Below are 22730 nucleotides of genomic sequence, written 5' to 3' on the forward strand. Positions count from 1 at the left end.
ATGTATGTACAAACCGAACAGCTGGACAAGCCGTAAATGAATAAATATACGAAAAGGTACATGTATATAAATATGGCCTGGGTACAAGAGTTTGAGTGGTCTTTCTACGCACATTGAAGAATAAGTTTTTCTTTCACAAAAAATTGCAACTTTAATCAGATATAAAGTTCTGTATAAAGCCTTTCAGTTGTCATAGCTAACATGTTTCAAATACCTTTATGCAATGCATTATTAAATGGTTTAAAGTAATTTATGCTAGTCTTTCTCTCTATTGGCTTATTGGTTGGCCATAATTCAATGAACGCGTCAATACTGGGCAGTTGATCTATTACAATTCAATGAAAACACACTGTCAACATAAAGGTTTATTTGTTCAGCCTAACAGAAGTTCCACTGGAAACTTTGTTATCAACAATGGCATAATGGTATTTCTGTTGGACACATATAGTATATACCGTTCATTCCGTTAAGAACTTAAACTGTAATATATAATCCAGTGGAATAATATTCCAGAATATGTTTCCATTTGGAACTTAAATTATGAAGGAACTTCTATTTTTAATGGAAAAGCTAAAATATCCCTGACAAAATGAACTTTGATGTGGTACATCGACTACGTCCACGACAAGATGGTAAACAACGCACCTTCAAAATTACAAATGTCCTTGGTGTTTCCAACAGGAAGTAAGTGTACCAATTTAAAACTTGAAGGTCTAACCCTATTCTGTTTCTTGATAAACTTTTAACGTATATCAGTATAATTTGTACATTGTAAAATAAGATTAACTTCATTCTCTTCTTCATTTTTATCCCACATAATACACATTCTCAATCTACTATCTTCGCCAATTTCCATAAAAACGACCAGTTTCAATACATAGATTTTGTGAGGACAGACGAATTTGCGTTATCCATCTACGATACATTAGAGGAATTCTCGTAAATAAAATTGTAATTCTACATTTGATAATTTTCATAAGGTGAGCTATTCAATAAAGTTTACTAAAAAAATTCACCGGAATCATCTATATTTAGGTGCATGGCCATGGACGCTGTTTTAAATCTTATATTAACTCGTGATTTTTGCCGCGGTAACTAAATATAATGATTTATCGAAGAGGATTTCCTATGCTTTTAGCCAATGAGAAAACAGAAAAGTATAGCCATATAATATACTTATATATTCTACACTTTGTTTTTAAAATAATACACGGTTGTCATTCGGTATCTCGAGAAAAAGATCTTGAACGAATACCTAACGGTGGTCAAGTATTGCAATTGGATCGTGAAAGCTCTGGTATAGGATCGTGATCGAAATCTTAGTCAATTACTAATCTAAATGAATGCATTATACGGACAATACTACACAAAAAAGCTGTCTCTCAAAATGGTTCAACATTGATACTAGTATATATCTGAGAAAGTCCAAGATTTAAAAGTAAACAGTTACTGTTTTCACAAAACTACAAAAAGGCAGATTTCATTTTTATTTTAACGAGACCAAATGACACAGAATTTTACAGCAATAGATCACCGTATGGCAAAGCCCAAAACCGATATAGTCAGCTATAAAAAGCCCCGCAATCACAAATGTAAAATAATTCAAACGGAAAAACTAACGGCGTAATTAATGTACAAAAAAATGAACGAAAAACACAGCAACAAACGACAGACGACAACAACAATTACTGATGTCTTTTTGTGATTCTTTGTTACAATGTACTTTAGTATATATTTGTTTGTTTTTATGTTTATTAAGATTATAACACGAAATGTGACTACTGTATCCCTATTTTTGCCATTTGTTCCTGTTATGTTTGTTTGTTTTGTACTCAAATCGTTGTCAATATAATGGAGTTTCATGCGACTGTCATACCAGTGAGAGGTTTAGCTAGCTATAAAACCATGTTTAATCCACCATTTCCTACATAAGAAAATATCTGTAACAATTCAGGAATTTGACATATTTTATACTTTCGTTTGATGTGTTTGGGCTTTTCGTTTTGCCATTTGATTACGGACTTTCCGTTTGAATTACCCTCAGAGTTCGGTAATTATTTTTTTTTTAGTTGTACTTAAAAACTCCATATATTTTTTATTATACATCTAAAAGCATCAACCTTTCCTTATTATGTCAGATTAAAACGACAACCATTCAAGGGGGTAGTTAATTCTTTATTATCAAGGAGTCTTTTTAAAGTTAACAAGTACAGAGTACAACAGGTTCCGCGTTTTGATCCGATCGTAATACTTGACCACCGTTAGGTATTCTTTCACGGTATGTTTTCTCGATGAAACGAATGCCAATGACAAGTACCTTTGTTCGTACGAGTTTATCGGTTTTTGGTTTGTTTGTATAATTGTCAGATGAAACATAAGCAATGATGAAGACATTTAATCTTAATCTTTTAAAATACGATAAAATTAGCTGCGACCTTTTAAAAATCATTCACGAGGTTTCTATTGCTGTTATTCGGTTTATCGGAAAATGATCGTGAAAGAATATATCCCTTACGGTGGTCAAGCATTACGATCGGATCGTGAATGTTATTAATTGTAAATCTTCTCCAAAATCTGTAATATGATAAAGAAAATAGACATTACTTTATATGAGAAAACAAAAAATGCAAAACACAAGTCTATGCTTTTTTTTATAAAAAAAAACCGGCCGTTTTGTACCTTTGATGGTCAAATTCCAATATCGTGCTATAATTGAAACTGATTTTTTGGTGCATCAGATAGAACAGTAAAATAAAAGTTTTTTTTATTTTTTTTACCTCGAAGTTGTTCATTTTGTTTTACTCATAATTGGACAAATTTAGTGAGAAAAAACCTTTTTTCAACAAAGATAGCAACTTTAAAGCCTTCTCACTAAATTTGCCCAATTATGAGTGAATTTAAATAACCTGTATTATCTAGAGCTTTGAAATTGTCAGTGTCATCGTTCTGTATGATAAAAAAAATGTAGTTCTCATTTACAATCCGGTCTGCATATTAAACGGAAAGGAGCGAATATGCATTATTTGGGAGCATCTACTTACTTACTTATAGTTACTTATAGTTGATTTCGAGGACAGGATCCCAGAAGGTTCCTCTGCACCAGACTCGTAATTTAAGTTTTTCAAGTCTAGTACTATTTTGTCCGTGACTTTCAAATAGTTTTGCTCTATAATCATTAAAGTATAGCTCTTCGTCAGACCAATAGTTATCTAGTCGGTTTTTTTGAAAGGCATAAATGCCTTAAAAAACCGACTAGATAAATATAATATATAGATGGGACCTTTGTTATTTTATCTGGTAGTTTGTTCCAGGTTTTAGCAATTCTATCAGAGAATGGGTTTTTACGGGTATTAGATTGGAATCTTTGGTGAATGACTTTTTTACTGTTTGTCCTGCTACTAGTCTATATCTTTGTTGAGAATCATCTGCCATTTTTAAAAATGAGCTTACTTCTTTGTCATAGTATTCATTGATTGTTTTACAGGTTTCAATCATATCCCCTCTTATTCTCCTATAAGATAATGTTAGTAAGCCTAATTTTTTAAAGTTTCTCTGGATAGCTCATGTCTTTGAGAGGCTGGTAGTTGGGTTTTTTACCCTTCTTTGGACTCCTTCTATTTTGTCAATATATATTTTCTTGTATGGAGACCAAACTGAACTAGTATAGTCCAAATGAGTTCTAACCATGGTTTTATACAATGGCATGAATGTCTCAGTACCCAAGTATTTAAATGTTCTTCAGAGAACTGCAAATATGGAGTTGGCCTCATTCACTTTTTCACTTATGTGATTCCTGTACCAATTGAGTTCTGAGTCGATAAGGACTCCTATATCTTTTTCCTCTTTAATTTGTGCTATTGGATGATTTAGTAGACTTTTATTTTATGAGTGATCAGTGCTGTTAGATTTCTAACATATTGATCAGTGCTGTTAGATTTCTAACATATTTTCATGAATTTACATTTTTCAGGATGAAAATTGAGTAGCCATTTGCCACTCTACAGATTCCATCTTGTATAGATCCTCATAGTTTAAACATATTTATCTTGACTGTTGTTATTTTTTATTTTCATTTTGTTATGTTGTGTGTCACATACTATAAATATGTAGTTTTATGGCAATAAAGATTTGAATTGAATTGAATGTATAGTGGATTGTGAAACAAGTTATTGAAACTTATATTAATCCCTATCCACTTTGCGGGTGCGAGTGCTGCATGCCTTGTAGCGGCATTAGCCTGCTCTTTTTCGAAATCTACAAGAGTGTCTTTTACATGCAAGAAATATGGCTCTCTCTTAATACGGGTAAGCCATTTATAGTCCACTTCCGACGGACTATCATCGTTTCCTCAAGACCATACTCGCAAATGGTGTCAAGGGAGACCCGAAAATTCCGTCACTAAATTTTTCATCCCGAAACGGGAATCGAACCAGTAACCTTTGTGTTAGTAGTCCGATGCACTAACCACTACACCACGGCTCTCGAATTGCTCTGTTATTCTAGATTTTCATTATTCTGAAGATCTTGGTGTCATCTGCAAATAGGTTTGCATCAGAATCCACTTTGTCTGGAAGATCGTTTATGTATAGTACAAATAGTAGTTGTCCTGTATATTATTTTGATTCATTTGTGTAGCCAATTTTTTACCATCTCGTTTTATATCTTTTCGTATTGTTTCTTTTGTTTCATTTTCGATTCGTGCCACACACCTACACATTGAGCATAAGTTATTAAAAAAAATCTTTATTAACTATACAAACAAACCTCAAATTAGGGGACGACCATTCGATATTCGGAAGGGGGGAGGGGGGGGGGGGGGGCAGGGGATTTGTTTTGGATCGGTTATTTATTTTCGAAAACTAAGAGAACAGATTATTTTTTTTCTGCACTGTTGAAGCAAGATTTTTCATTTTCTTAGAATTAATCATCATCCTCTGCGGAAATGAATCTTCTGAATTCCCAACTGCATACACAATGTATACATGTATTGCATACATACACTACACAAATGTTTGGCTGTAACTAGCCTCTTTTAAAAGTATTGCCAAACATTTTTGAGCCGAGCGGAGCGAGGTTAAAAAAATAACGAATGGTTTGGGACCCGCTGAAGTCCCCAAGAAACTATAGAACAAATGATGCAAAATCATGCTTTCTGAGCATTTCCCAGACCCTTAACCCAAGTTCTGTTTTAATAATTTTTTGACAATATTTGTAATTGGTTTCAAGCAAAATGTATAGATTCAGTGTAAGACTTTAGTGTTTAGGGACAACATCAAAGACAAATACATGTATGTAGGATAAAGCAAAAATGTAATTCACATAGTTAAGTATGTGGCTGCTGGATTTTGGTATTTCGGCTTGCAGAATTTATTTTTTAATACATGTAAATTATGTTTTTTTTTTCTTCAAATCAAGTCAAGTTAAGAGGGGGTGATATACTAGTAACTACATGAATGTCAAGTTAGTATAACACATTTCAATTACTAATTGATATAACTCCTAACTGGGATACAATTTAAAGTAGTTATTAAGTTGTAAAAAAATAGCTAAACCGTCTTGAATAAAATAAAACTCATGATCGAGTTTAAAACAAAATTACTATATTACAAAAGGAATGCAATGCATCACTAAGAGAACACAGAAGGGCAATCAATGAACAAAAAACAAACCCGAGAACAGATAAAACATAAAATGACAAACAATAAGATAAATAACACTGAAAACTAATAATAAATAATAAACATACGGACCCCCCCCCCCAAAAAAAAGTGGGGGGGGGGGGGGGGGGTACGTCTGAAAACACAATGTAGTTATATATGTATATATATGTCCCTGTAATAAAAGTGTTTCCGAGACCATATACATTGTACCTCAAGTTAAATGAAACCCATTTTCACTGAGACATTTCAATTTTATAATTAAAAGATTTTGAAGTGTTTCGCGTTTATTTTTTTTGTAAAAAGATGAATTTTATGAAGAATATGGTGCAATCTCATACTTTTGAATAGCATTTATAAAATGGCTTAAAAGACATGCAGAGTAATTTATTTTCAAAACATTCACGGTAAGTCAGATTATTTACTTTCAAATTACCACAGAACAAACCATTTATTTTTGTCATTATCAAGGCTGGGTTATTTATTTTGAAAATCCTCCTGCCCCCTCCCCCCAAAATATCAAATGGTCGTCCCCTTATATATTCGTATTAAATAAACAAAGAAAAAATAAAATACAGAAATATATCCTATTGGCACCTTACTCAGAAATGAATATCTTAATTTGTCAACACCACGAAGGGAGATAACTGTATTGCAGTTTCCTGTCGAGTAACGAAGAACGAATATTTCACCTTGTATTCCACATTTCTTCAGTTTTGTTCAATATTTCCCTAATCTGCAGTACTGTACACACTTGGTATGATTGAAAATTAAGATTTAATAACAATGTGCCATTCATGTGTAAATAAAATCACACGTTTCGAGTATAACTTTAATAAAACTGTATAACAGTACTATAAGGCCAAATAAATTGTGTAAAAAAATATGAACATATAAACAACAAAGATAAATCCCATTCACTTTTATAACAACATGTATGGACACATTTTAGAACCAGTAAAATATGCTAAATACTTAGGTACAGTACTTGCAACCTTAGGCGTTACTGTTTGACGTGAACTTGACTGATCGGTGAATGATCGGTGACGGATGTTTGACTGATCGATGAGTGATCGGTGATCGGTGACCCATAGGATCCGTCAGATAAGTCAAATAACCTATGTGAGAGTTACCCTGACAACTGTCACCGATCGATCAGTAAATTAAATTTATGCACGGATCGGACGGATACGTATATATTTAAAATTTGTATGTAAACCGAACTCGACAGTGTTTACAAACGATAAACGCGGACCTCTACGAAGGCACCTTAATTTACACGTTAATTTGTAATAAAATTGGTTGCAATAAAAAAGTGAAAATAGTATAACAGAATAATATGCTTAGAGCGTTAAATTGTTTGTGTTGATTAATAATTTTGTATTAAATATTGTTAACATCAGAGACATATAATACATAATTGTATTATATGACTCTGTTAAAATCAACTTATTCCTACGAAAATGGTTATTATTGACCGCCATTGGATTTTTGAACTTTTTATAGTTTCGAATAGGTTGTTTTTTCGTGAAATTAAAAGAATGTCAAAGAAATAATATTAAATTTGTTTTCGCATTGTTTAGAATTACCAAAATTGTTCTTCTTTTTATCAAAAATGATACTATTTTATTTGAAATCAGTTATTTTTACCATCTTGAGACAAGTCTTCTAATCAGAATTGAGATATAATGAGAAATAAAATACTTAAACTTTTATTTTTGTGGAATAAGAATGCAGTTATTGATTTATTTTGATACAAATTATTAACCGTCATTTGATTTCAGTACTTTTTGTACATCAAGATTGGCTGTTCTTCATAAAATATGCTTACTTTAAGGAAAAAGATACTAAATTTTTGTACGCGTTGCCTAAAATGCAAATATTTCTTCATTTTACTGAAAATTATTAAGCGCCATGAAATTTTTGTACTTTTTATAGTTTAGAATAGTTTTTTTTCATAAAATTAAAAGAATATCAGAAAAATCATACTAAAATTTTGTTTGCATTGTATAAAATAAACAAAATTATTATTCCTTTTATCAAAAATTATACTATTTTATTTGAAATCAGTTATTTTTACCATCTTGAGACAAGTCTTTTAATCAGAATTGAGATATAATGAGAATTAAAATACTTAAACTTTTATTTTTGTGGAATAAGAATGCAGTTATTGATTTATTTTGATACAAATTATTAACCGTCATATGATTTCAGTACTTTTTGTACATCAAGAATGGCTGTTCTTCATAAAATATGCTTACTTCAAGGAAAAAGATACTAAATTTTTGTACGCGTTGCCTAAAATGCAAATATTTCTTCATTTTACTGAAAATTATTGACCGCCATTAAATTTTTGTACTTTTTATAGTTTAGAATAGGTTTTTTTTCATAAAATTAAAAGAATATCAGAAAAATCATACCAAAATTTTGTTCGCATTGTTTAAAATAACCAAAACTATTCTTCTTTTTATCAAAAATGATACTATTTTATTTAAAATCAGTTATTTTTACCATTTTGAGACAAGTCTTCTAATCAGAATTGAGATATAATGAGAATCAAAATACTTAAACTTTTTTTTTTGTGGAATAAGAATGCAGTTATTGCTTTATTTTGATACAAATTATTAACCGTCATTTGATTTCAGTACTTTTTGTACATCAAGATTGGCTGTTCTTCACAAAATATGCTTACTTTAAGGAAAAAGATACTGAATTTTTGTACGCGTTGCCTAAAATCCAAATATTTCTTCATTTTACTGAAAATTATTGAGCGCCATCAAATTTTTGTACTTTTTATAGTTTAGAATAGTTTTTTTTTCATAAAATTAAAAGAATATCAGAAAAATCATACTAAAATTTTGTTCGCATTGTATAAATAAACCAAAATTATTATTCCTTTTATCAAAAATTATACTATTTTATTTGAAATCAGTTATTTTTACCATCTTGAGACAAGTCTTCTAATCAGAATTGAGATATAATGAGAATTAAAATACTTAAACTTTTATTTTTGTGGAATAAGAATGCAGTTATTGATTTATTTTGATACAAATTATTAACCGTCATATGATTTGAGTACTTTTTGTACATCAAGATTGGCTGTTCTTCATAAAATATGCTTACTTTAAGGAAAAAGATACTAAATTTTTGTACGCGTTGCCTAAAATGCAAATATTTCTTCATTTTACTGAAAATTATTAAGCGCCATTAAATTTTTGTACTTTTTATAGTTTAGAATAGTTTTTTTTTTCATAAAATTAAAAGAATATCAGAAAAATCATACTAAAATTTTGTTTGCATTGTATAAAATAAACCAAAATTATTATTCCTTTTATCAAAAATTATACTATTTTATTTGAAATCAGTTATTTTTACCATCTTGAGACAAGTCTTTTAATCAGAATTGAGATATAATGAGAATTAAAATACTTAAACTTTTATTTTTGTGGAATAAGAATGCAGTTATTGATTTATTTTGATACAAATTATTAACCGTCATATGATTTGAGTACTTTTTGTACATGAAGATTTGCTGTTCTTCATAAAATATGCTTACTTCAAGGAAAAAGATACTAAATTTTTGTACGCGTTGCCTAAAATGCAAATATTTCTTCATTTTACTGAAAATTATTGACCGCCATTAAATTTTTGTACTTTTTATAGTTTAGAATAGGTTTTTTTTCATAAAATTAAAAGAATATCAGAAAAATCATACCAAAATTTTGTTCGCATTGTTTAAAATAACCAAAACTATTCTTCTTTTTATCAAAAATGATACTATTTTATTTGAAATCAGTTATTTTTACCATTTTGAGACAAGTCTTATAATCAGAATTGAGATATAATGAGAATCAAAATACTTAAACTTTTATTTTTGTGGAATAAGAATGCAGTTATCGCTTTATTTTGATACAAATTATTAACCGTCATTTGATTTCAGTACTTTTTGTACATCAAGATTGGCTGTTCTTCACAAAATATGGTTACTTTAAGGAAAAAGATACTGAATTTTTGTACACGTTGCCTAAAATCCAAATATTTCTTCATTTTACTGAAAATTATTGAGCGCCATCAAATTTTTGTACTTTTTATAGTTTAGAATATTTTTTTTTTCATAAAATTAAAAGAATATCAGAAAAATCATACTAAAATTTTGTTCGCATTGTAAAAAATAACCAAAATTATTATTCCTTTTATCAAAAATTATACTATTTTATTTGAAATCAGTTATTTTTACCATTTTGAGACAAGTCTTCTAATCAGAATTGAGATATAATGAGAATTAAAATACTTAAACTTTTATTTTTGTGGAATAAGAATGCAGTTATTGATTTATTTTGATACAAATTATTAACCGTCATATGATTTGAGTACTTTTTGTACATCAAGATTGGCTGTTCTTCATAAAATATGCTTACTTTAAGGAAAAAGATACTAAATTTTTGTACGCGTTGCCTAAAATGCAAATATTTCTTCATTTTACTGAAAATTATTGATCGCCATTAAGTTTTTGTGCTTTTTATAGTTTAGAATAGTTTTTTTCATAAAATTAAAAGAATGTCAGAGAAATCATACTAAAATTTTATTCGCATTGTTTAAAATAACCAAAACTATTCTTCTTTTTATTGAAAATGATACTATTTTATTTGAAATCAGTTAATTTACCATCTTGAGACAAGTCTTCTAATCAGAATTGAGATATAATGAGAATTAAAATACTTAAACTTTTATTTTTGTGGAATAAGAATGCAGTTATTGATTTATTTTGATACAAATTATTAACCGTCATATGATTTGAGTACTTTTTGTACATCAAGATTGGCTGTTCTTCATAAAATATGCTTACTTTAAGGAAAAAGATACTAAATTTTTGTACGCGTTGCTAAAATGCAAATATTTCTTCATTTTACTGAAAATTATTGACCGCCATTAAATTTTTGTACTTTTTATAGTTTAGAATAGTTTTTTTTCATAAAATTAAAAGAATATCAGAAAAATCATACCAAAATTTTGTTCGCATTGTTTAAAATAACCAAAACTATTCTTCTTTTTATCAAAAATGATACTATTTTATTTGAAATCAGTTATTTTTACCATTTTGAGACAAGTCTTCTAATTAGAATTGAGATATAATGAGACTTAAAATGCTTAAACTTTTATTTTTGTGGAATAAGAATGCAGTTATTGCTTTATTATGATATAAATTATTAACCGCCATATGATTTCATTACTTTTTGTTCATCAGGATTGGTTGTTCTTCATAAATTATGTTTACTTTAAGGAAGAAGATATAATTTTTTTGTACGCGTTGCCAAAATGCAAATATTTCTTCTCATATTGGAAAATATTGTAATTTCAATTGCAATCAGTTGTTATAAATGATTTTCATCTGTTTTTTGTAGAAAATGTGAATTATTCAAGAATAAATCTGCTTAAAATTATTTCTTTCTTTTTAAGGAATGTATTTATGTTTACCACCATTGGATTTTTGTACTTTTTATTGTTTAGGAGTAGTTAGTGTTGTAATTTGTTATTTTAAAGGCTTCGATTGTGACGAGAATATAGAAAGTCCATGATTATGATTTTTTTTAAAGAATTTTATGATGATAAGGATACAAAAAATTAAAATATTAACAAAAAATAGACTACATTTTTCCATAACTGATCCTTTCATTTTGTTTTTCCCGAGTATGTTTGGAAAATAATAAAATCAATTTCGCGATGTAGACACTCGCCGGGTTTGAAAATATATAACCTAAATAAAACGAAAAAGACCATCATTTAATGATGATATTTTAATTTAGGTTTTATCTGTACATTTCTTTTCATTTCAATTCATAAAAGTTTGCTAAATAATTAATAAACAAAATGTATCATTGAACGTTCGATTTTCACGAGTCGCCATTTTAATAAAAATTAAACGAAACTAAGATTCCGTAATTTATATTAGTTCATCATGTGACGTATTAAAGTTCAATCCGTCATCAAGGTCGATCGGTACTATCCGTCCGATCAGTCCGATCAGTCAATTACTTTTACTATAAGTCTGACGGATTGCTGACGTGAGTTTGACGCGAACTTGACTGATCGGTGACTGATCGATGACCGCTGATTGATCGCTGAAATAGTAACGCCTAAGGTTGCAAGTACTGTATCACCATCTTAGCAGACCTGAAATGGAACTCTCGCATTCAACAAACCGCTGCTAAAGCAAATAAATCCTTGTTTCATGAGAAGAAATTTTAAAGACTAAAGTCCAATCACAAACTATTAAAGAAAGAGCATACCAAACATTTGAAACCGGAGAGCATGATTCTACATACAAAATCATGTGTCTCCACTGGGAATGGAACCTGGGACCCCTTTGTTAGAAGCCAGTGAGTAAAGCAACTGAGCTAAAGAAGTGCTTCCTTAGCTCATCTGCTTACGGCTGTGACTAAGTATCTACCACATGTGATAAGGGCAGCAATCCCATCACACTCCCCCCCTCAAGAGGTGTGATACCAATACGACCCTCACAACACATTCCCTAGCTATAATTCCTCTCTAATCACAGTGGGTTTTTTAGTTGGGCACCAATGTAATGGGAGAGCATGATTCTACATACAAATCATCTTTGCCTCCACTGGGAATTGAACCTGGGACCTCTGTGTTACAAGGCAGCTTGTTAACCCACTGAGCTAAAGAAGTACAGTGATTCCTAAGCTCAACCCCTTACAGCTGACTAAGTATCTACCTCATGTTCTGACATTCTAACATGTCTAAGGGAAGCAATCCCGTCACACACTCATAAGACAAAAGTTAAAATACTGTTCTACTGAATTGGACCCAGAGACATATATACACATATATCATGTATATAAGTCTCTGATGAGACCCATTTATATTGTACAAATGAAAATATAAGATCTCTAGAAAAAGTACAGAGACAGGTGGCAAGGGTGTGTGTGCAACAGACAACCAAAAGATAAATGGATTTAATTTTTTTTCTGCCAGTTAACAATTACATTCACTCTGGTGGTTAAATTTTAATGACTTCCTTAAGTTAACCCTTTCCTCCATAATGACGCTTTTTGACGCCACCCCCTTTACTCCATAACGACGCCTTTTGACGCCTGTCTAGTACCTTAGTTGAAACGCTTTGACTGTCTGCATCAGACTTAAAAAAAATTGTATACAATATAAAAAGGATATTCATGAGAATATCTGACTTGAATTTCATTGAATTTTTTCACAACGAATTGATACTTTAAACCTGATGATTTTTTTTATTGAAAAAAATCCTATGCGAATCAAGTATATGAAGAAAAAAAATTCCACGGAGGAAAGGGTTAAACTATCCTGGATTTGTACAAAACTTGGACAGAAGTGTGTAACTGTTCATGATCAAAAGCTAGTACATGTATCTACCATGTCTACATGTAAAAGGAAATTTGTAAAAATTCATTTTTTGTTTTCCCGTATAAACATGTATTACTTATAAATAGACTTATTCATTCTTCCAGTTAACATTATGCAGTATGGGCTTTACTCAATGTTGAAGGCTGTAAGGTGACCTACATGTATAGTTGTTAATTTCTGTGTCATTTTGGTCACTTATGGCGAGTTGTCTCTTTGGCAACCATACCACATCTTCTTATTTTACAGTCTGCAGTAAAAGTTTTTAAAACATTTAATTCATAAGAATATCATATACCATTCTGGATATTTACTAAACATGGACAGAAGCTTCTTACAATCAAAAGATAGAATCTAATAGGAAAATTTTTAATATTTTTTCCCCCATCTTTGTTGCAAAAGTAGACAAGACACTGGGTTCCACGGAACCTTTACAAATTTTTGTGAATGAATTGATAATTTTGAGTGCTTCTTAAACATGTTAGACTTTGTCTGCCATTCAAGAGTATGGATTCTTATGAAGCATGCATGAAATACATTTATTAGTCATTGGAGCTTCTAATTTGAGTTTAATAATTTAATTTTTCAGACATCATGATAGAGATTACTTGTAATGACAGACTGGGGAAAAAAGTTAGAGTCAAGTGCAAGTATCCTTTGTAGTATTATATATTTACTATCACTCCACAGGCCAATAGGTGCTGACTCTCCTTCAGATATATATTAAGCAACCAATCAGAGTCAACTATACTTTTATTCAAGGATGAATTATCCATTTTGAATCCTACATGTGCATGTATGTTGTTTGTCTTGACTTAGAACTAGTACACCGAATACATACATGTGCTTTTCTACATTGTACAATGTGGTATATCATTTGCCAATTATTTTATTATCGGTTAACCCTAAATTGGTTAAAATTAAAGGAAAATTCACTAATATGAAAACAAAATCATAATGTTTGTCAGTAGGTTTTTTGCTCAAATTTTTTATTGTGTCTATTGATAAATATATGATTTTACTCCAGCATGTCCAGTGATAGATGTTTAAGTGTCCATTCAAAAATAAGAAAACAACCTTATTACAACTATATCATATCAAACATTCTAATTTATAATTATTTTTTTTAGAACTAAAGGTTTCTGTAATTCAGTCCCAACATATTTTTTAACCAACTTGATTTTTAATCGTGATGTAGTAATACACAATTAAATTTCACAAAATATCATACTTTCAAAATTAGAAATTTGAATATAAACATATAAACATGATAAAAAATGTAAAATATTTTACAAAATTTCAATTTATTTATATATGCAGTATTAAAATTTGTGCAGTTGTACTGATATAAGATATATAGAATTAAACAAAATGATTGATTCAAATCCTTATCTCTGCAGTATTGCCTTTTCTAGACAATCTGATATATATATATATATATTTATAGAATAAGTAATCAAAGAATTCAAATATCAAAAAATATTCAACGAGTGACCGAACAACACTGTCACATTAATTCACGAATGCCCGCAGCGCATGAGTTAATTATCACTGCATTGCAGTGTTGTTCGGTAACGAGTTGAATATTTTTCGATATTTGAATTCTTTGATTACTTATTCATTTTATTACATTGGCAAAGGTTTTTTTTTTATGAAATTAAAGTACATTCACAATTTGTTTTGATCAGAGGTTATCGACGTCTTGACAACGCCTCTTGTTGTATGATGTCAGAGAAGTGAAATAACCACGTATGATGTCAGAGGAGTGAAATAATCATGTATGATGTCAGAGGAGTGAAATAACCACAATGTAATTCATTGCAACCAATTTAATAAATATATTTTTTAAATTGTTTGCAATGAGTTACATTGATTTCCCAGTGAAATAAAAACCGATAATTTCACATGTGAAATAAACGTGGTTATTTCACTTCTCTGACGTCATACAACAATTGGCATTGTCAAGATGTCGATAATGTTGGATCAAAACAAATTGTAAATGCGTAGAAAAGGTTATATCATAGTTTCTTACATTTTCTTCTTTAATTTCATAAAAAAAATAAATTTGCCAATGTAATAAAAAAAATAACTAATCAAAGAATTCAAATATCGAAAAATATTCAACTTGTGACCGAACAACACTGATAATTAGCTCATGCGCTGTGCGCATTCGTGAATTAATGTGTTGTTCTATCACTCCTTGAATATTTTCGATATTTGAATTCTGGGATTAGTTATACTATAAGTATTGTACATGTATTTGCATGTTGGTCTTTTTTTTTTTCTTTTTTTTTTTTTAAAGACTTCTATCATCATTTGATCATGTCTAGCAATGTCTAGTATATATGAATATAAATCAAGAGCTTTACTAACTAACTGCAATGGTCCTTAACAATTACCAGTATAGATGACACAATTGGTGACTTAAAGAAGCTGATAGCTGCACAGACTGGAACAAAAGCTGAAAAAATAGTTCTGAAAAAATGGTATGTTTTTAGCTCACCGTTCCAAAGGAACAATAAGCTTTTGCCATCATTTGTCGTCCGTTGTCGTCTCTCTGGTGTAAACTATTTTAAACATCTTCTCTGAAACTACTGAACCAATTCCTACCAAACTTAAGCTGAATGATCCTTAGGGTATCTAGAATAAAGTTTGTGTATTATTTTCTGTTTCATTTAAAAACATGGTATATGGCTAAAAATAGAACATAGGGACAAAATGCTGTTGTTGGCATATATCTCAAAAACCAAAGCATTTAGAGCAAAGCTGACCTGGTGTAAAAAAGTTCATTATGTAAAGTTCTATCAGCCCTGAAATTTTCAGATGAATCTTCTAACCCATTGTTGGGATCTGAAAAAATGGTATGTTTTTAGCTCACCGTTCCAAAGGAACAATAAGCTTTTGTCATCATTTGTCGTCCGTTGTCGTCTCTCTGGTGTAAACTATTTTAAACATCTTCTCTGAAACTTCTGAACCAATTCCTACCAAACTTAAGCTGAATGATCCTTAGGGTATCTAGAATAAAGTTTGTGTATTATTTTCTGTTTCATTTAAAAACATGGTATATGGCTAAAAATAGAACATAGGGACAAAATGCAGTTGTTGGCATATATCTCAAAAACCAAAGCATTTAGAGCAAAGCTGACCTGGTGTAAAAAAGTTCATTATGTAAAGTTCTATCAGCCCTGAAATTTTCAGATGAATCTTATCATGTTTTTTAACTTTAAAAAATCTTCCCCATGGTTATTTCTTTCTGGGTGCATTTTACATAGACAAATAAAATCGTATAATATAATCAAAATGAGGATGTTAATTTGATGTGTGCCTCTTCGTTACATTTGTTGTTTTTATAGTGATTAATATGATAACACAATGTTGACTGCTGTACCCCTATTTTTGACATTTTTAACTATTGTGTCTGTTTGTTTTGTTCAAGCATCGGTGACAATATAATGGAATGTGATACGACTGTCATACAAGTGAGAGGTTTAGCTTTATTAGCTATAAAACAGGGTTCAATCCACCATTTTCTACATTTGAAAATGCCTGTACCAAGTCAGGAATATGACAGTTCTTGTTCATTCGTTTTTGATGCGTTTTGTTATTTGATTTTGCCATGTGATTATGGACTTTTCGAATTGATTTTCCTCTGAGTTCCGTATTTTTGTGATTTTACTTTTTCCCCTATGAAACTACATGATTCTTAGGGTATCTAGAATAGAGTTTGTGTTTTATTTTCCATTTCGTCAAAAAACATGGCCACCATGGCTAAAAAAAAGAACATATAGGGGTAAAAAGCATTCTCCATTTGAAACTGCTGAATCAATTTCAGCCAAAGTTAGGCTGAATGGGTTTCAGAATATCTAGTATAAATTTTTTACTTTATTTCCTTGTACGTCAAGAAACAGCCACTATGACTAAAATGGAACATAGGAGGTAAAAACCATTTTTTTGCTTTTGACAAAAATATGACAGTTACAAAGAACAGTTAAATGGAATTTTTAAGACACTCGTTAATATATATATTGAAAAGCAAAATTATCATTGTGGAAAGATTTTAAGCAAAAAATAACAGGTGAGCAATTCAGGCTCTTGAGAACCTCTTGTTTAAGTTTTTTTTTATGAATATATAAGTATTCAAAATTATCTAAAGAGTGGTTATGTATTTGAATTAATGTATATTGAAATCACATCTTTAGGTTTCTAATTGAATTTGCTTGTTGTGGAAAAAAGAGCCATGTTATCCCATATAACAAGTCTGTACCAACTGTTTATTTTTTCTTCACAGGTACACAATATTCAAAGACCATGTTACAATAGGAGATTGTATCCTTTCTCAAGATCTTAGACATAGTAATAAATAAAAGGAGTTGTGGGGTTTACATCAATGAGACAGCAACCTAACAACACATAAAAAAAGTAGATGTTATCATAGTGTCTTCATCAACAGACATCTGTCTACAATTTGTCAGGCGTTTAAATTTTTATAATGTAAAAAAAAAGTTGTGGTAAAATGAAAAAAAAACACGTTGAAGATCAGCATTAACTAAAGAGCCGCAAGGTTCTTGATTTGAGTTGACTTATATTATTATTAAATTCAATTACATTTTTTTAAGGGGTAAAATTTAGATTAATGTTTTGTCTTATGATGATAAGTGTAAGGATAAGAGGTGTGTTTGATAAAAGAAAATATATTTATATATATAATAGAGTCTATTCAGACCCACTTTTAAAGTAACAATACTGTAAGTGTAGTGTTTAACAAACAGCTACTTTTAAAACCTTGAAAGAAAATGTTAATTCCAAACAGACCCCAAACAGAACAGTTTTTATAAACTAATATTAGTAAAAATTGGAAAATTATCATGATTATGTAAAAATATAGTCTTTAATCTATTAAATGATGTTTACTGCTAAAATGAAAAATAAAGCTACATTTTCACATAAACAATTTTTTTCATAACAAAATCTATAATCATGATTATATAATACATCAAAATATGAGAAAAAATAGAGAAATAATGGTCTTTATTTTGAAAACAGTTGAAAAACTACAACTTTGAGTGTTAAAAGATGTCTGAATATCTAGACATAATATGCATAATGAATGAAATAAAGGTTTGCAATGTTTTATTTATTGTGTAAATTGCTTTTGGTTACCTGAAAAAAAGTAAAAAAATTGTGTACTCAGAATTTTAATAACATGATCACCAGAAATCACAATAACTAATTTCACCTATCATGTCAGTTATACAACAATCACAATGTTAAATGCACACAGCTTTCTGAAAGACACACTAAATTCAATTTCAAAACATAAATTATTTCCATACAATCAATTAGTAATGAGAGGATTTGATATTTCAAATTTCTGATAAAACATTCTCCTGGCCTTAGGGGTTATTTACCCTTGATCAAAAGAATTTATCAGTCTTCCTTAACACAATATTCAGATGAAATTAAAGATGGTATGAATCTGGAACTGTATTATCAATGACACCTACATATCAGACATTTTTCATTATACATTAAAATCATCAAGACATCATTCAATAATCATGCATCAAATGTTAATGTAAATCTGTGTACAGGTTACATGTGATGAGACAACAATAAATGTGAATATTGTTAGTGAAGCAGTATTTTATATGTATGGAAGCTGTATATCTATGTGTGACAAAAATATCTTTGAAATGTTTTCAGCATATTTGAACAAACATTTAGCAATTTCAAAGAAGTTTGTTATTTTTTTTTTTTTCTATAGTAGTGTGAATAATTACAGAAATGAAAATACAGCATATTGGTAGATGTACCTGGCAAAATAAAAATTTAGAATACTAGAAAATGACAGTATTCATTATTGTTTTTGTTCTTATTCCTGACAATTTTTACTGTTTATACATGTGACCTGCCATGACATTTGCAGGGTTATGGAGGTAGAACGTCATTGTTAGAAAAATATAAACTCGAGATTCAATGAAATAAGTATTTGTGAAAAAGAGACACTTTCCTTAGCTTTTTTTTTGCTGACGCAGAACTATACATTATATATAAGTTTTGAAGAAGTTTTACTTTATCGTTTAAAGTGCAAAATATTTGAATCTACATTTTAAATTGATACAAAAAAAAAATCAAATTTCTGCTCTATAGATTTCCTTTCATAAATGAAATCTGAAATATGTCCCTAACAAATGCGTGTTTATATTACATGTTCAAAAATAGAGCTACAAAAAAAAAATGCTCTGCTTTATAAATTTTCTTTCATAAATGGAGTCTGAAATATATCCATAATAAATGCACCGTATCAAATGCATATATGATATGAGAACACCTACTTATAAACTGTTACGCGTCGCATACTATGTTTAGAGACATGCATGATAAATCTAAATTAAAAGACGAATTTAAATAAAAAAGAATTCTTAAAGCTTACTGTGACAAATTTTAGACTTCATTTCAACAAGTTTAAATTACATGTTCTAAAATAGAGCTAAGAATTGTTTGTATTGTATTAAATTTAAGTCTTTGAAATTTTATTCAAATACGCTAGCCTATTGAACATTACTAAGAGCCAATAAATACAATAATTTTGTATTTTATAAATTAATTAGTGCCTTCAATAAATAAAAGCCATCATAGAACAGTCTCATTTTCATACCGATATTCGATATGACTCGTTTCATTGCTATTACAACAAATATGTCATAATAACATGAGAGTTTTGTTTCGGAATATTCTAGATAAATATAAAAAGCAAATTTTTCTCATTTCAGATTTCATAAATAAAAAGAAAATTTCTTCAAACATTTTTTGAGAGGATTAATATTCAACAGCATAGTGAATTGCTCAAAGGCAAAAAAAAAAATTTAAGTTCATTAGACCACATTCATTCTGTGTTAGAAACCTATGCTGTGTCAACTATTTAATCACAATCCAAATTTAGAGCTGAATCCAGCTTGAATGTTGTGTCCATACTTGCCCCAATTGTTCAGGGTTCAACCTCTGCGGTCGTATAAAGCTGTGCCCTGCAGAGCATCTGGTTTCTAATATAATATGCAATAGGTCAACTATATTTGGTGTATGGAAATATTTTATGATCCATATGTCAGTCGCACAGGTTTTATTTGACCTTGACCTAATTTTCACTTCATTGCTCAGTGTTAAGTTTTTTTATTTTGTGTATAAGCAATAGGTCAACTATATTTGTTGTATGGAAGAATAGCTGTACATGTCTGCCTGGCATAGTTCATCTAATTTTGACGTCATTTTCATGGTTCATTGGTCAATGTTTAGTTTTCTTGGTTAATGTTAAGTTTATGTGACATTTGTAATAAAGTTTTATATTAAGGACTATCAACATAATATCAAAGATAAGTGCTGAAGGCAAGACATTTTAGTGTGTGCACATTTGTTAAATTATTTAATAATTAAATTACTTATTGTTTCATTATAATAATCAGTTATTTTGATTTGATTTACAGGTTAAACACTTTGTCCGAGGGTACACCGGTTTTATTTATGCTCAAACCCAATCTCATTTTATTTATGCTCAAATCCAATCACATTTTATTTATGCTCAAACTCAATCTTATTTTATTTATGCTCAAACCCAATCTCATTTCATATATGCTCAAACCCAATTTCATTTTATTTATGCTCAAACCCAATCTTATTTTATTTATGCTCAAACCCAATCTCATTTCATATATGCTCAAACCCTATATCATTTTATTTATGCTCAAACCCAATCTCATTAAAATCAAACCATTCAATGCTCCCGTTTAACTTTAATATTCTTGACAAAATAGTGCATAAAACCTATTTACTTTTGTCATAAATAATTAATAGCATTCTTATTAAACCTTGGACATAATATGTTGGTAGTACTAAAATAGTCCCAGGTAAAATGTATTTAGGATTTATTTCAGAGACATCATACTTAAATTATAAGATGTATGATTTTCAATGAAACAAAGAATACACCAAAAACACCACAAAGGACGAGAATTGTGACATTGGGAACCTTATGGCTTTCTACAATGGTCAAAACAATGATCAAACTATCGTAAGTAAGCTTTAAAAGACTCCGGTATGAATAAATTTGGAACAATTCTTTGCATACGAAGCCTATTGAAAATTTGTGATTCGTTGAATATTTGAATTTGTTGGTCACCTTTTCCCGCGAAACCCACGAAAATTGGTATCCAACAAATAATAATGAATCAACAGTCATTGATGAGTTGTTCGAGTATTTTTTCCCCATTTCCCCAGGCTATGGAAGATAATCATTTAATTGTCTGCAAGTTAAGTCACAAATATATAACGGCCATTTGAGACTGACCTACAGAAAGGATTGTTTTGTATTATATAATATGACACACATTTCATTGATAAAGGTTAACGTTCAGAATATGTAAATCGTCTCGTTCTTTTCTTAAACTATCTTGTATGACAACAAAACTTAACGACAACATGCTCATTTAACTATGGAGGTCATAGTGTCTGTTCTATATTTGAGATACAGTCCGATTTGATATAATGATAAATGAATTTAACACAGAGGAATAAAACGACTTCAAAAGTTTTTTAAGTCAGTTTTCTTTGAAATAATAATTATTTCTATTTCGTTTGAAAATACACATTTATCACAATTTAAATTTTTTAATCACACAATTGTAGTCTTTGATGTTTTTGTTAGTTCGATATTGATCAAGATACAACATTTTAAAATTTAACTCTTGGTTACTTTAATAACTTACCGGTAATATAAATTTATACATAAATTGTTATCTAAATGCGAATTCAATATATCACAAGGAACGACAAAATTGCATGAACTGAAACCAAATAAAAGGCAACCCTTTAAAAAGTGTCATATGCAGGAAAGATCGTTGTAACGTGATCACGATTTACTAATTCATGGCCACGAGGTACTAATTCTTGCCCACGATTTACTTATTCGTGACCTAGGATGACTAAGTAGTGGCCACCAGTTACTGATTCGTGCCCACCATTTACTTAATCATGAACACGACTTATTTATTCGTGGCCACGATTTTCTTATCGTGACCTCGAGTTACTAATTCGTGGCTACGATTAACTAATTCGCGGCCACGAGTTACACGTAATGTTACCTTATGTTGTTTCAATTGCAAATTTGATGAGAGGTCACGATGTAGTGTAGTACCTCGTGGCCATGGATAAGACGTGGCCACAAATTAGTAAATTGTTGCCACGAATAAGTAACTCGTGGTAACGACTTACAATTTTTTTTTTCTAGAGCAAAGAATGACGCAAATAAGCTAATATAAATCCGGGAACAATACGAAGCTGTATTTGAAAAGAAGTCAGGAGGGTACAGATAACCATAGTGCAAATCATCATAATAATTTAATTATAGCGCCTACCGTATATTAGTATGAACTTTCGACACTTCAAAAACAACGTGTTTTTTGTATCTAAAGGACCACAACGATGATTATATAAATAAACTATCTGGAACATTATAAAGACATACATAAATGACTTTTATGATAATAAATCAAGGACGCATACTCTAGTTCATATCTACTAGATATACATCCTTGACTGAAGAAGTAGACCCTCACTTTAGTGTCGCTTCTCTCAAACAGATTACCTTAATCTGTATATGACTCTTTACCCCGAAATGTTTAT

The 22730-nt window shown here is 29.9% G+C and overlaps 1 protein-coding gene across 1 annotated transcript; it reads left to right on the forward strand.

The window, feature by feature from the left end:
* The first annotated feature begins 6289 nt into the window (after positions 1 to 6289).
* Positions 6290 to 18920, forward strand: LOC143063617 (ubiquitin-like protein 5). The gene is made up of 5 exons (XM_076235845.1): positions 6290 to 6414; positions 13645 to 13705; positions 15458 to 15541; positions 17344 to 17381; positions 18509 to 18920. The coding sequence occupies exons 2-5, from the start codon at positions 13650 to 13652 to the stop codon at positions 18550 to 18552; spliced, it is 222 nt and encodes a 73-aa protein (XP_076091960.1). The 5' UTR covers positions 6290 to 6414; positions 13645 to 13649; the 3' UTR covers positions 18553 to 18920.
* Positions 18921 to 22730: the final 3810 nt, after the last annotated feature.

The sequence above is a fragment of the Mytilus galloprovincialis genome, chromosome 2 (assembly GCF_965363235.1).
Source record: "Mytilus galloprovincialis chromosome 2, xbMytGall1.hap1.1, whole genome shotgun sequence".
In the NCBI taxonomy this organism is placed as follows: Eukaryota; Metazoa; Mollusca; class Bivalvia; order Mytilida; family Mytilidae; genus Mytilus; species Mytilus galloprovincialis.